Below are 16,953 nucleotides of genomic sequence, written 5' to 3'. Positions count from 1 at the left end.
TAGCCTCTTTTTTTGATTAGCTGATAAGTATCAGGCTCGACTAAGAACTCCAGGGGAGACGTGCTTGATTCCTGCCCGGTTCCATAGAGACAGCGGTGCGGACTGATACATTTTGGGCACTGCGGCTTATTAAATATATGATAAATAGTCAAAGATTTTCTGCGTGACATGTACAATGTGTGCGATTACACATAGAAACATGCACAAGCACACACATGCTAATACACACACTTGTACAAACATACAAACACACACAATTACACATAGAAACATGCACAAGCACACACACATGCTAGTACACACACTTGTACACACACCCATACAAACACACACAATTACACATAGAAACATGCACAAGCACATACACATGCTAATACACACACTTGTACACACACACACATGCGCTCACAAACATTCACACACACATACGCTTGTACCCACAAACAAGCACAGACTCACGCTTGTACACCTGCTTGGACACACACACACTTATACACACAAACACAGAACTCATCAGTTCTTTCAGTTATAAGATGATAAGTACAGCATGTGCTGATTAACAGTAGTACTGAAAACTACACAAGCCGAAGCTCGCGTGTAGCTGGGTGTTTCTCAGCGAAAATCCAAACATACCTCTGACTCGAGTCACTGTCTCTGAGTCCCTGCCCTTGGTTCAGTAAAGATCTAGCTGTAGCACTGACGATCTCTGGGTCTGGAGTGCAGGAGCAGTGTAACACAAACCCTGCTGTATTTAACACACACTCGTCTGCATCAGTCACTAAAACAGCAGGTAAAACTGGACCTCGGCTCGTACCCTGTGTAGTGCACTTCATCCTGTTCGTACACAACAGCCTGCTGTAACAGCTGCAACACAAACACACTCTCTAATCATCTCCAAAGTAGTTTAAGAGCCATTTCTACATCAGCAGATGGTGTTTAATCTACACTCTGTCAGCTTTACTAATGCACGCTCTGGAACATGGCTTTTGATTGCGTTAGCTTTCTGAGAACGCAGCTAACGCTAACGCTAACATGTAGTATTGTTATTATTATTATTATTATTCTGATATGCAGCTATGGAATATTCATGTATTCTCATGTATTCGGTGAGTTTGACTAATATTGTACATACTTAAATCCATTCTCATTGTTTATTTAGCCTTACATTACATATTAATAAAGAGCGGCGGGTGGAGGAGAGCGTTCGGGATGCTGAGGCGTTAGCGGTGTCGAGTGCGAGTGTGTTGGGGAGCAAACTCTTCTGCTTGTTAAATAGAGAATCTTGCTCTAGCCTTCAAACCTTTTTTTATTTATATATTATTTTTTTATATAGTTATTTCCTATCCAGAAAGCAGCACAGGAGCGAACACTCTGTTTCTGAAATATACTAACAGATCATCAGCGTTTTTTTTCATCCTGAACGTGGTGTTTAATTACTGCTAGCTGCCTTAACCTCAGTCCTTTATTACTAACTAATTCAATTCAATTCAATTCAATTCAATTCAATAGAAATTTATTTGTATACCACTTTTAACAATGAACATTGTCTCAAAGCAGACTGAGGTGACTGAGGCAACTAAACCTAAGTCCTAAGACGTCATGCATTATTATATTTTTTGCTTTCTTGTTTTCTCGACATAACAAAATCCAGATTTCTCATGAAGTAATTGTATGGCGAGAAAAGTCTCGTACCTCGCGAATGTTTCTGGTGTATATGTGTGTTAGCGTCTGCAATCTCCATCATAAATTTACCCCACCTGACATCCTCGTTCTTAAGGGTCGGATACCCATGGGGAAGTGACGGACAGAGAGGTGTTTCAGTTTGATCAAAGTAAAAAGGAATTGCGATCATCCATGATGCTTTGTTTGCTTTTGCTCCCTCTAGAACATATTCTTATACTGAGATCACAAGAAATTGAAGTCGAGCTCAAGAGAAGTTGAAGTCGAGCTCACGAGAAGTTGAAGTCGAGCTCACGAGAAGTTGAAGTCGAGCTCACGAGAAGTTGAAGTCGAGCTCACAAGAAAATAAAGTTGAGATGAAATTGAAGTTGAAATGAAAATGAAGTTGAGATGAAAATGAAGTTGAGATCTCAAGTAAATGGAGTTGAGATCTCGAGAAAATGAAGTCGAGATCACGCAAAAATAAAGTTGAGATGAAAATGAAGTTGAGATGAAAATGAAGTTGAGATGAAAATGAAGTTGAGATCTCAAGTAAATGGAGTTGAGATCTCGAGAAAATGAAGTCGAGATCACGCAAAAATAAAGTTGAGATGAAAATGAAGTTGAGATGAAAATGAAGTTGAGATGAAAATGAAGTTGAGATCACGCAAAAATAAAGTTGAGATGAAAATGAAGTTGAGATCACGCAAAAATAAAGTTGAGATGAAAATGAAGTTGAGATGAAAATGAAGTTCAGATCACGCAAAAATAAAGTTGAGATGAAAATGAAGTTGAGATGAAAAGGAAGTTGAGATGAAAATGAAGTTGAAATGAAAATGAAGTTGAGATGAAAATGAAGTTGAAATGAAAATGAAGTTGAGATGAAAATAAAGTTGAGATGAAAATGAAGTTGAGATCACGCAAAAATAAAGTTGAGATGAAAATGAAGTTGAGATCATGCAAAAATAAAGTTGAGATGAAAATAAAGTTGAGATGAAAATGAAGTTGAGATGAAAATGAAGTTGAGATGAAAATGAAGTTGAGATCTCAAGTAAATGGAGTTGAGATCTCGAGAAAATGAAGTCGAGATCACGCAAAAATAAAGTTGAGATGAAAATGAAGTTGAGATGAAAATGAAGTTGAGATGAAAATGAAGTTGAGATCACGCAAAAATAAAGTTGAGATGAAAATGAAGTTGAGATCATGCAAAAATAAAGTTGAGATGAAAATGAAGTTGAGATGAAAATGAAGTTGAGATGAAAATAAAGTTGAGATGAAAATGAAGTTGAGATGAAAATGAAGTTGAAATGAAAATGAAGTTGAGATCACGCAAAAATAAAGTTGAGATGAAAATGAAGTTGAGATCACGCAAAAATAAAGTTGAGATGGAAATGAAGTTGAGATGAAAATGAAGTTGAGATGAAAATGGAGTTGAGATCTCGAGAAAATGAAGTCGAGATCACGCAAAAATAAAGTTGAGATGAAAATGAAGTTGAGATGAAAATGAAGTTGAGATGAAAATGAAGTCGAGATCACGCAAAAATAAAGTTGAGATGAAAATGAAGTTGAGATGAAAATAAAGTTGAGATGAAAATGAAGTTGAGATCATGCAAAAATAAAGTTGAGATGAAAATGAAGTTGAGATCACGGGAAAATAAAGTTGAGATCTCAAGTAAATGAAGTCGAGATCACTAGAAAATGAAGTTGAGATGAAAATGAAGTTGAGATGAGAATTAAGTTGAAATGAAAATGAAGTTGAGATGAAAATGAAGTTGAGATGAAAATGAAGTTTAGATGAAGATGAAGTTGAGATGAAAATGAAGTTGAGATGAAAATGAAGTGGAGATCTCAAGTAAATGAAATTGAGATCACGAGAAAATGAAGTTGAGATCACGAGAAAATAAAGTCGACATTGATGGGAAAATTAACAATGCATGGCCTCTTAGGACTTCCATACCACACAGAGCATATTACATTTATTTGCCCTGTAGAATATTTTAGCGCGCGCGCACGTGTGTGTGTGTAGGGAAGTGGTTGCTCAGTAGTTAAGGTGTTGGACTGCTAATTGGAAGGTTGTGTTGAATTTGAATCCCAGGTCTACTGGGACTGTGGACTGCCACTGTGGGGCCCCTGAGCAAGGCCCTTAACCCTCGACTGCTCAGTTGTATAAAATGTGATAAATGTGCATCTCTCTGGATGAGGGTGTCTGCTACATGAAGTAAAAGTGTGTGTGGATGGTGTAATGAGTCATTCTTAGCACTCTTTCCTCTAGCAGGACATTTTATTTCTAGTCTATGTTTAAGACGATCTGTTCCTCTGGCCGTCTTCAGCGTTAATGCTGGCAGTGAAGCGCAGCACCGTGTCTCTGCTCAGCTCTTACTGCAGATGTGAAACAACAAAGTGTGAAATTAGAGGCAACACAAACCCCTCTGTGTGTCCAACACACACCGGCAGCCTGTGAGAGTGAACACGCAGGAGATCTCTCAATCTGTGGAGCGCATGAGAAAGCAGACTACACACAATAAACACACACGTCTACACACTCTAAACACACACATGACTACATATTAAACACACACGTCTACACACAATAAACACACACGTCTACACACTCTAAACACACACATGACTACATATTAAACACACACGTCTACACACAATAAACACACACGTCTACACACAATAAACACACACATGACTACATATTAAACACACGTCTACACACAATAAACATACACGTCTACACACTCTAAACACACACATGACTACATATTAAACACACACGTCTACACACAATAAACACACACGTACACATACTCCAAACACACACACGACTACATATTAAACATACACACGTCTACACACTTCAAACACACATGTCTACACACTCCAAAAATACACACAACTACACACTCAACACACACACGTCTACACACTCTAAACACACACACGACTACATATTAAACACACACGTCTACACACTCCAAACACACACGTCTACACACTCCAAACATACACACGTCTACACACTCCAAACATACACATGTCTACACACTCCAAACACACATGTCTACACACTCCAAACACACACACAACTACACATTAAACACACACGTCTACACACTCTAAACACACACACGACTACATATTAAACACACACATGTCTACACACTCTAAACACACTCAACTACACACACTAAACACAGACATCTACACACACTAATCACACACACAACTACACATTAAAAACAGACATCTAGACACTCTAATTACACACAAGTCTACACACTAAACACATACACGTCTACATACATCTACACACTCTAAACACACACAACTACACACACTAAACACAGACATCTACACACACACACACACACTCACACACACACACACACACACACCTTCACACTTTTAACACACACATCCACACACTCTTAACACTGAGTGTGGTGTGCGTCTCTGTGTGTATGAGTGTGTGTGTGTGTTTTGTCGTTACAATAACATTGCATTGTTGCTTATATGGTGAGTTCATAAATAATGTTTGAGAAGCAGCTTGGTGATGAATATATTCCATTACACACCGAGCTGCTGTACTTCATTTATTTACAAAACATCTGTCGTCTTAAATCTGCATATCACAGAAACCTCAACAGACAAACTCTTTCTCTCTGTCTGTCTGTCTGTCTCACTCTCTCTTTCTCTCTGTCTGTCTGTCTCTCTCTTTCTCTCTGTCTGTCTGTCTGTCTGTCTCACACTCTCTTTCTCTCTGTCTGTCTGTCTGTCTCACTCTCTCTTTCTCTCTGTCTGTCTGTCTGTCTGTCTGTCTGTCTCACTCTCTCTTTCTCTCTGTCTGTCTGTCTGTCTGTCTGTCTCACTCGCTCTTTCTCTCTGTCTGTCTGTCTGTCTCACTCTCTCTTTCTCTCTGTCTGTCTGTCTGTCTCACTCTCTCTTTCTCTCTGTCTGTCTGTCTGTCTGTCTCACTCTCTCTTTCTGTCTGTCTCACTCTCTCTTTCTCTCTGTCTGTCTGCCTGTCTGTCTGTCTCTCTCTCTCTCTCTCTCTCTCTCTCTCTCTCTCTCTCTCTCTCTCTCTCTCTCTCTGTCCCTTTGTCTCTCTCTCTCTGAATAAGGCTTTAACACTTGTCCTCTACTCATCTGTTTTTCTGAAGATCTAAACATCATGACTTCATATCCAGAAGGAACCGGTGTTACTGTTTTCCCTCTGATTACTTCACTGTGTACTGCGTTTGTCATGATATCATTTCTGACCTTTCTTCTTTTCACACCTTTCTGTTAAAATAGCTGTTTTTGTCACTTAAGTATCATTAAGATTACATAACAGCGACAGAGCAAACCTTCCTCTACAGGTGCAGATACAGCTCCAGTGCTCAGACAGAGAAAGTGCAGAGATTATTTAATAGATGCACAGAGTCAGATCCAACAAACAAAAGACTGAAACAGGAACAAAGAGAGCTAGGTGTGTTATGTAATGTATTATGTATTATAGGGAGAGAGAGAGAATAAAGAGATACAGAAAAGTCTGAGAGAGTCTGGCACACAGGTGACATTATTGTGTTTTTATAAAAACAATATTTATTTGTTGATTGATTGATTGATCTATATTTTAGTAATGAATTCATTTTTATGCGGAAAGTTATCCTCACACTCGTACACTTCCTCGTCCTTCAGGATCCTTCTTTCATTTTAGGAGCTGTAACGATGAAAAGCAAGAAGAAATCAGAGAGTGTTTTTTTATAATGATCTTTGAATCTTTAAATAGTTTGTGAGGTTCATATTTTATATAAGAGCTTGATACACACAGAGCCTCAGCTGAGGCGTTAAGTCAGGAGTATTATATCAGGCATGTTCATGCGATGTGGGTTTATTGGGGGGGTGTTAATTCAGTGTGTTAATTGGTGTGTGGTAATATGGATGTGTTAAGTATGGTGTGTTCACTGGGGTGTGATAAGTCACGTGTGTTTATTGGCATGTGCTAATTTGGGTTTGTCAAGTTGAATATGTTAATTAGAGTTTGTCAAGTCGGATATGTTAATTAGAGTTTGTTAATTGTGGTTTTTCAGGTGTGTTAATTGGGATTTGTTAAATGGGGTTTGTTACACCAGGTGTGTTAACTGGGGCTTGTTAAATGGGGTGTTAATTGGCGTTTGTTCAATGGGGTTAATTACGTCAGTTGTGTTAATTCTGGTGTGTTTACTGGGGTTTGTTAAGTCAGGTGTGTTAATTGGGATTTATTAATTGTGGTTGTAAAGTCATGTGTGTTAATTGGGATTTGTTAATTGTGGTTTGTTAAGTCAGGAGTGTTAATTGAGATGTGTTAATTTGGGTTTGTTAATTCATGTGTGTTAACTGGGATTTGTTAATTTAGGTTTAAGCCCTGTGTTAATTAGGATGTGTTAATTGTGGTTTAAGTCACGCGGGTTAATTAGGAGGTGTTAATTGTGGTTTAAGTCATGTGTGTTAATTGGGATTTGTTAATTGTGGTTGTAAAGTCATGTGTGTTAATTGGGATTTGTTAATTGTGGTTGTGAAGTCATGTGTGTTAATTGGGATTTGTTAATTGTGGTTTGTTACAGTAAGTCATGTGTGTTAAATGTGATTTGTTAATTTAGGTTTAAGTCATGTGTGTTAATTGGGATGTGTTAATTGTGGTTTAAGTCATGTGTGTTAATTAGGATGTGTTAATTGTGGTTTAAGTCATGTTTGTTGATTGTGGTTTAAGTCATGTGGGTTAATTAGGATGTGTTAATTGGCTTTTGTTAAGTCATGTGTGTTAATTAGCTCGTGTGAATCAGAGTTTGTTAAGCCTTGTGTGTTAACTGCGGCGTGTTAATTGGGGTGTGTAATCTTTTCCTCACTCTGGTGCAGGCTGATGTATTTTTCACACCAAGCTCCAGCTCATTAAAGTACACCTCAGATGACGAGCTGAGAAAATGCGCCGGTCTCCAGAAATTGAGATATTTTGCTGAAGCAGGACAAGAAGCGAGTCATTTTCTCCACAGAGATGAGACGAAAAAACACACAGCGGAAATCACCACCTCATCATCCTGAAGAGCTCGCTGTCCGATCTGATTTTAGTGTCAAAGAAACAGCATCAATATATATATATATTTATATACTGTAAACTCATCCGTGTGTGTGTTTTTTTGTTGTTGTTGTTTTTTTAGGAGATCAGCGACACTGAGATCATGGAGCTGGCCCACAGTGCACTGGGCAGGATGACGGTCATCAGACAGATCTTTCCTCTGTGGAGAGACAGCAGTGTGAACTGTATGAGGAACAGCCATCGCATCTCATCTCTGCTCTGTGACCCTCAGGAGGGATACCTGCAGTCGCTCGAGGTCACTTCCTGTTGATTTTCCTTTAACGCTGTATTAATTAGAGATCAGGGCGAGCTTTAGTTTCCTGTCACATCAGCAGTGTTTAAAGCTCCGGCTTCCTTTCTTCCCTCAGTTTAAATTAAACAATTAAAAAAAAAAACAGAATTTGAATCTAATCTTATTTAATGTCCAGAGCTCCGTTACAGCTTCATCTCACCACACTCCAACATTCGAAGTCTGTCCTTTGGAGACTTGAACGAAATCCTGAAATCCTGAAATATCCGGCGATGTCTCGGCGATGCTTCTTTCGGGGTGTGATGTTCTTTATGAGTCTAAGCAGAGATGAGTTTCCTGTCACCGATGATGCAGCACCGATAATGGTGGTGTGCGGCTGGAAGACACCTCTCCGTCCTCATCAGCCGTGACGCTCTGAGGTCTTCGGTGTGTCACACGGCATCTGAGCCTCTTTCTGGATTTTTTATATCTTGATGCACTCTAGCTCCTGACACACGGCGTGGCTTCGGCGCTGTAATTTGTCGCGCCGGGCTTCAGTGTCACAAATATAACGCAGATGTGACATCAGACGCTGAAGTCCGATCTTCACGTTGCATGCCTCGGAGTCTGACTGACAAATCACAGCCTCAAGAACGCCGAGCTAGCACAACACCCTAATGTTAACATGGCATGGGTGATGGTTTGTGCTGGCCAGATATGAATAATCTCAACACAATAGTGACACGTCACTGATTGTGTGTGTGTGTGTGTGTGTGTGTGTGTGTGTGTGTGTGTGCGTGTGTGGAGCTTCATGTGTCTCAGAGGAGTCCTGTGTGAGGTTTCACTCTCTCTGTGAGGAGGAAGGAAGTCGGCTAAAATGAAGGAAAATGATTCGCTATAATGTAGTAGAACAAACTGAAATAGAAAATGAGTCTACTTTACACACTGAACACCTTAAACCCAACACTCAACACCTCATACTCCACACTTTACACTTAACAGCTCATACGCGACACTTTAAACTTTACAGCTCATACTCAGCCCCCTACACTCAACACATCATACTCAATAATCGATAACCACATATTCAACACCTCACACTCAACACTCAACACCTCATACTCAGCACTCAACCCCTCGTACTCAATACTCAACACCCCGTATTCAATACTCAACACCTCATACTCAATACTCACCTCATACTCAACACTCAACCCCTCATACTCACCTCATACTCAATACTCAACACCCCACATTCAACACTCAACACCTCATACTCAACACTCAACATCTCATACATAACATCACATACTCAACACTTTAATCTCAACACCTCACACTCAACACCCCAAACGCAACACCACACACAACACTTCACACCGAGCCTTAGAGCTTGCACATTCATTCATCAATCATCTCTTTCCTTTTCCTTTTAGGTTTCCAACTTGTACCTGTATGACAGCGTGTTGATGCTAGCTAACGCCTTCTACAGGAAGTTAGAGGACAGGAAGTGGCACAGCATGGCCAGCCTGAACTGCATACGGAAGTCCACCAAGCCCTGGAATGGAGGCTGGTCCATGCTGGAGACCATCCAGAAGGTACAATAATCTATTCTTCTCAGAAGGTAGCAATTAGCTGGAAGCCATTTGTCTCCAGCTAAGACTCCAGGCCAAGCGTGAGTTGCTCACAGTTACAAACCCCTGGAGCTGCAGAAAAAGAAATAAAGTGTTTGTGTTAAGTGTGAGCTCTAGACATGAGGCTGTGTGAGTTCTGATCTGTCTGAGTTTTATGTTAAATGTGAGCGCTACATGAGACTGAGTGACTTGTTCTGTGCTAAACATCTCTTAGAAAGTTCAGCCCAGGGCCTGCAGCATCATCCTCACTGATCCCCTATCTTCATCTGTCTTTTTTTCTGTTATATCAAGGATTGCTAACTTTCTATATCCTCCTCAGTCTGTTTTAATCTCTGACCTAGAGACTAAACACTGACGATCTGCTACTGATATGCTGTAATTGAGCTAATAAGGACATCCATTAGAACGTGGAGTCATGCAGCTTCATTTTATGCTAAACGGGTGGATGTGCCTCTCTCGCCAGGGTCGCATCACCGGCCTCACTGGAGCTATGGACTTCATGGACAACGGATCAAACTCGCACGTTCAGTTTGAGATTTTGGGCACCAGCTTCAGCGAGACCTTCGGAAAAGACATCAAAAGGGTACGTTTAAAAAGAAAGAAAGAAAGAAAGAAAGAAAGAAAGAAAGTGTGCTAGCCATCAGAAATCAAGGTTTATTTACTGATCTGTTTCATTCTTTATGCACCTTACTTCCCTTTAAGTTCTTTTAATAAACCTCAGGATTTTTATTTTTTTTTTAAACTTTACTTAAAAATATCTTTGGACATTTCTGCTCTCTGTTTGTGAAACTCTAGATTAAACTGCGATATACTACGTATATGTTCTGATAAACAGAGATATATGATATATATGATATACTACTATATACTAAGATATACCTTATACTATACTAATATACTATGATATACTGTTTAAAATGTCAGAGCTTATCGAGTGTGTTACATCTGAGTCTATCGTCTCGGTGCCGACTGCACGGCAATAAAACCTCGGAGAAGAACAGAAAGTGACAGAAACATTCAAACATCTGAGTAGACATGGTTGTGGTAAGCGTGTAAGTGGTTCAAGATAATACTATAATCATTTTTAATCCTGACACGAGTACACACTTACCACAACCACTTACAGACAGAAAAAAATAGTAATAGGTCCACCAAGCATGTGTGTTTGTGTGTGTGTGTGAGTGTGTGTAGAGAAAGATTCAGTGAACAATCTGTCATTGTTAGAAAGTGAATGATGGACAATCAGCGTGACAGCATTAGCTTCATAACAATACATTCCTAACATTTATCGTGAGAGAAGAAACACAATGTGAGTAAAAACATGAGAGAACCATAAATTCACTACAAATATATTCATTTTAAATTTAGCGATTCTGTTAAACGCAAAATTCAGGAATCAATTTTCCAGAAGTTTCTATTAGTTCCTTCGCTAATCAGCAGTTCGGTGCGTAAATATCTGCCTTATGCCTTAATATCTGAAAATGCTGTAGGTTTTTGATACAGGATGGATGATTAGAGTCTGATATTAGTCGTATGATCCACACCTACAGTGCAGAGAGCAATTCTAATGGAGCCTGTGAAAAGATTATTCATTCCCACGGACCTCATTAACACAACACAACGTGTGTTTTGTAACGTTTTTCTACACCGCCTTTAATCATACACACTTCTGTTTTAGTTTCCAAGAGTCTTAGATCACAACCTACTGCTGCAGTCAGGAACACTTACATGGAAAACACACACACACATACACACACATATAAGGGATGATTGTGTTTTGTCGCTATGTGCCAGACTTTATCCTCACTATAACACACTTCTGTTTCCAGCCCAGTGTTACAGAGCTACTCATGACATTCACAGCCTCTGCTTTCTTTATTTCTTTCTTTCTTTCTTTCTTTCTTTCTTTCTTTTCCCTGAATCGTGCAGTCTGTTTGCGTATTTGCAAACCATACAGTATGTGTGTGTGTGTGTGTGTGTGTGTGTGTGTGTCTGTATATATATAATTGTCCACGTGGTGCAAGTGTAAGAAAGAGTGAAGCTCTTATTTCCTGAGACTTACCATCTATAGTACATTGATGATGCTGCTGCGGTTTCTACAAATCGCCTTGTCCACCGTTTCCACATTTAACCCTAGCATGCAGAATCAGTAATCATCAATACATTCCAGTGCAGGGCAAGGATTCTTCAGCTCTACTCATCCCCCTGAAGGATTTTACTTTTAATCCTTCAGATCTAAACAGGGTGAGCAGTGCTGTTGCTTGGATCTGTGTGTATTGAACTTGAAGTAAATTTGCAGCCTAAAGCTTGCACATCTACACACCTGCTGTCTGACTGACCAGCAAAATGGCTCCATCACACCATTTCAGATCAGCAGGCGACCACCCCAAGGCCTGTCTCCAGGGACAGCTCTCACTAACACTAATCCAATGCAGGGTGTGCCTTTTTATGGTATTTATGATAAGGTTCCTCAGCACAGATGCTGGGATTTCTCTTCATGGTGGAATGAGGTGATCAGTAGTCTAAAACACTCCCAGAGCTGCTACATCTCTGAAACATGAGGTGGGGTTTGGTCAGCTTCCAAGCCCTGGATGGTTCCTGATAGAGCTGTATCAAAACTTGTTGGAGAGATGATATCCTAGGAAACATCTGGAGATCCCCCAGCTAGAATACGGGCTAGGGGTATAAGTCCACCTATATAAGTAAAAAAAGTAACTTGATGAGCTTTATCCTGAGTGGATCTCTCCTGTTCACACTTGGGCAGTTCAGCATAGCATGGTGTGTTTTTAGAGGAAACTGGAGAACCCAGAAGTCACCCACAAATACAAGGCGTTTTATATGTTCAAGAACATATAAAACTCCACATAGACAGAAACATGACCTCACGATCTGATGTTACAACAGATACTCCATTCTGCTTAGAGACTCCACACCTCCGAGTGTGTTTATATGGAGCATGTGGCAGTTTTGCTGCTAAGCAGCTCATCGTGGAGTGGGTGGACTGGCGAGAATCACATTCCATAAATCTGAATCTCTCCTATAATAATTCAAGATCATTCATCTATCAAACTGTCTCTCTGTATGTTTGTTTGTCTGCCTTTCTGTCTTTCTATCTATATTTTTCTGCTTTTGTTTTTGTTTTCACCAATCTGTTGCCTCCTATCTATTGTTTAAAAATGAAGAGTAATGTAAATTACAGGAGAGAGGACTGAACCCGTCCGCTGCTAATGAAGATTTAATCACCCTGCATCCCAACTTGAATTATGAACCCAGCACATCGCATTATGGCCATTAGGTTCCTGCGACCATGGCCATTTAGCTTGCAGACACACACACACACTCCCACAGGCCACTGGTCTCCCCTCACCCACTCGGCACATTTATTAGCTGTAATGAAAGGCAAAGACAGCTAATGGCACGTCAAGTGCACTCAGTCCCGTTGTTGTTCTTTATTAGAGTCTCAGCCTCACTCACCGAAACCAGCACCTCCCAACAAAACATCCATCCAGTCGACTCTGTCTCCAACTCGCTATGGAGACAAATGAGGAGCGCTGCTGTTTATTTGACATATGTCATGAATTTAAAGCACAGACTATTCACTACATCTCCAAAGCATGAATGTAAAAAGCTTTCAGAGTCTAAAGGAAAGCAGGAACCTCGTGGCCGTGGTTCTGTGGTTCAGGCTGTCAGTCTCCATGTCTCATCCTCTCTCATCTTCTCTTAATTTCTAATCTCTCTACTTTCTGCTCATGACTTTTTCTCCAGCAGATGGAGCAGCTCACAGATTAAGAGTAATGGAGATTGAGGTGTTATTTTCTTGTTCCTGTTCTCTTTCCTTCTTACCAGCCTTTTTTTTTTGTATACATTTACCACTCCTGGTAGCTTCCATTTCTCTGAGACAATATTGCTTGCCAAAAGAGAGAAACAGTTTATGGAATCCCATTTAAGGAAATGCAAGTGGGTCTTCTAGAAAATCTAATAAGCATGGATGTAACAAGGTGGGAATTGCATTCTTTTTTTTTCCTTCACGATGCACACCATCAGACTTTCTGCTGTAAAAACGAACATCGAGGAACTTAAAATGGCAGATTCTGGCTAAATTTCTACCAGATACTACAACAGCTACAAGAAGATATGTTTTGCTGATGTTTATGGGAAATAATTGGGAAACATAAACTCCACAATCAAGGAACTGTCAACCTCACAGCATCATCTCTGTCCAGGTATTAACCTTCCTGTACCATTTCCCTCCAGTTAACAGGAGATGATGAGCGAGCACATAGCTTTTCTCATTTTTGAAAAAGATGCAAGCTCCGAATGTCGCAAATCTCATTTCCTAATGTGACAGAACCCATTACCTTTTCCACGGATAAAAAAAATAACAGCTTTTTCTTTTTCATTACTCCTCACACCACTAAGAAGAAGAACAGTAATTATAGTGCACTTACACACACGCACTATTCTCGGGATTCCATATCACAGTGAAATGTCCTCTATTTTTTCTTTCTTTCTTTTTTTTTTTTTTTGCTGTTTGGTGTTGTTGCTAGGTTTCACACTGTACACACAGCACAAAAACAAAGTGAAAAACAAGCAAAAAAATAACTGTGTGTGTAAGGCTGAAAGTGTTCATATAAAACACTATCAGCTGTTAGTCAGAACTACAGTTAAAAAAAATATAGAGAGAGAGAGATAAAGTTAAAAACATGCATGCATAAATTCTCAAAATCACTTGAACATGGAGCATTGAAAACGTTTATATAGACAGAATATAGAGAACATCCATCCATCCATCCATCCATCTTCTACCGCTTATCCGGGGCCGGGTCGCGGGGGCAGCAGTCTGAGCAGGGACACCCAGACTTCCCTCTCCCCAGACACTTCCTCCAGCTCCTCCGGGGGAATACCGAGGTGTTCCCAGGCCAGCCGAGAGACATAGTCCCTCCAGCGTGTCCTAGGTCTTCCCCAGGGCCTCCTCCCCGTTGGACATGCCCGGAACACCTCCCCAGGGAGGCATCCAGGAGGCATCCGGAACAGATGCCCGAGCCACCTCAGCTGACTCCTCTCGATGTGGAGGAGCAGCGGCTCTACTCTGAGCTCCTCCTGAGTGACCGAGCTCCTCACCCTATCTCTAAGGGAGCGCCCAGCCACCTTGCGGAGGAAACTCATTTCGGCCGCCTGTATCCGGGATCTTGTCCTTTCGGTCATGACCCAAAGCTCATGACCATAGGTGAGGGTAGGAACGTAGATCGACTGGTAAATAGAGAGCTTCGCCTTGCGGCTCAACTCTTTCTTTACCACAACAGACCGGTATATCGACCGCATCACTGCAGAAGATACACTGATCCGCCTGTCAATCTCCCGCTCCATCCTTCCCTCACTCGTGAACAAGACCCCAAGATACTTAAACTCCTCCACTTGAGGCAGGAGCTTTCCACCAACCTGAAGGGGGCAAGCCACCCTTTTCCGGCTGAGAACCATGGCCTCGGACTTGGAGGTGCTGATTCTCAGCCCCGCCGCTTCACACTCGGCTGCAAACCGTCCCAGTGCACGCTGAAGGTCCTGATTTGAAGAAGCCAACAGGACAACATCATCTGCAAAAAGCAGAGACGAAATCCCGTGGTCCCCAAACTGGACTCCCTCCGGCCCCCGACTGCGCCTAGAAATCCTGTCCATATAAATAATGAACAGGACTGGTGACAAAGGGCAGCCCTGCCGGAGTCCAACATGCACCGGGAACAAGTCTGACTTACTGCCGGCAATGCGAACCAAACTCCTGCTCCGGTCATATAGGGACCGGACAGCCCTTAGCAGAGGGCCCCGGACCCCATACTCCCAGAGCACCCCCCACAGATCACCACGAGGGACACAGTCGAATGCCTTCTCCAGATCCACAAAGCACATGTGGACTGGTTGGGCAAACTCCCATGAACCCTCCAGCAACCTGGTGAGGGTATAGAGATGGTCCAGTGTTCCACGACCGGGACGAAACCCGCATTGTTCCTCCTGAATCCGAGGTTCGACAGTCGGCCGAATTCTCCTCTCCAGTACCCTGGCATAGACTTTTCCGGGGAGGCTGAGGAGTGTGATCCCCCTGTAGTTGGAACACACCCTCCGGTCCCCCTTCTTAAACAGAGGGACCACCACCCCAGTCTGCCAGTCCAGAGGCACTGTCCCCAACCGCCACGCGATGTTGCAGAGGCGTGTCAACCAAGACAGCCCCACAACATCCAGAGACTTGAGGTACTCAGGGCGGATCTCATCCATCCCCGGTGCCTTGCCACTGAGGAGCTTCTCAACCACCTCAGTGACCTCAGCTTGGGGGATCAACGAGTCCTCAACCGAGCCCTCTGCCTCTGCTTCCTCAGTGGAAGACATGTCGGTGGGGTTGAGGAGATCCTCGAAGTACTCCTTCCACCGTCCAAGAATGTCCCCAGTCGAAGTCAGCAGATTCCCACTCCCACTGTAAACAGTGTGAGCAGGGCACTGCTTCCCCCTCCTGAGGCGCCGGACGGTTTGCCAGAATTTCTTCGAGGCCAACCGATAGTCCTTCTCCATGGCCTCACCGAACTCCTCCCAGACCCGAGTTTTTGCCTCTGCAACCACCCGGGCTGAAGCTCGCTTGGCCCTCCGGTACCTATCAGCTGCCTCCGGAGTCCCCCGAGCCAACCAGGCTCGATAGGACTCCTTCTTCAGCTTGACGGCATCCCTTACTTCCGGGGTCCACCACCGGGTTCGGGGATTGCCGCCGCGACAGGCACCGGAGACCTTACGGCCACAGCTCTGCGTGGCCGCGTCGACAATAGAGGTGGAGAACATGGTCCACTCGGACTCAATGTCTCCAACCTCCCTCGGGATCTGGTTGAAGCTCTGCCGGAGGTGGGAGTTGAAGATCTCTCTGACCGGAGACTTTGCCAAACGTTCCCAGTGGACCCTCACAGTACGTTTGGGTCTGCCAAGTCTGTCCAACTTCCTCCCCGGCCATCGGATCCAACTCACCACCAGGTGGTGATCAGTTGACAGCTCTGCCCCTCTCTTTACCCAAGTGTCCAAAACATACGGCCGGAGGTCAGATGAAACAACCACAAAGTCGATCATCGACTTCCGACCTAGGGTGTCCTGATGCCATGTGTACTGATGGACACCCTTATGCTTGAACATGGTGTTCGTTATGGACAAACTATGACTAGCACAGAAGTCCAATAACAGAACACCACTCGGGTTCAGGTCGGGGGGGCCGTTCCTCCCAATCACGCCCCTCCAGGTGTCACTGTCGCTGCCCACGTGGGCGTTGAAGTCCCCCAGTAGAACGACTGAGTCCCCAGTCGGAG

At 42.4% G+C, this 16,953-nt stretch overlaps 1 protein-coding gene across 2 annotated transcripts in view; it reads left to right on the top strand.

The window, feature by feature from the left end:
• grid1b (glutamate receptor, ionotropic, delta 1b) overlaps positions 1–16,953 on the top strand; it is a 319,760-nt gene that overhangs the window by 263,999 nt on the left and 38,808 nt on the right. For both annotated transcript variants that reach the window (XM_060862319.1, XM_060862311.1), the window contains exons 6-8: positions 7,845–8,018; positions 9,428–9,589; positions 10,089–10,208. In XM_060862319.1, coding sequence (XP_060718302.1) covers positions 7,845–8,018; positions 9,428–9,589; positions 10,089–10,208 — 456 coding nt within the window. The remainder of the gene's footprint in view (positions 1–7,844; positions 8,019–9,427; positions 9,590–10,088; positions 10,209–16,953) is intronic.

The sequence above is a fragment of the Tachysurus vachellii genome, chromosome 2 (genome assembly GCF_030014155.1).
Source record: "Tachysurus vachellii isolate PV-2020 chromosome 2, HZAU_Pvac_v1, whole genome shotgun sequence".
Lineage (NCBI taxonomy): Eukaryota > Metazoa > Chordata > Actinopteri > Siluriformes > Bagridae > Tachysurus > Tachysurus vachellii.
This window is presented reverse-complemented; position numbering and strand designations above follow the sequence as displayed.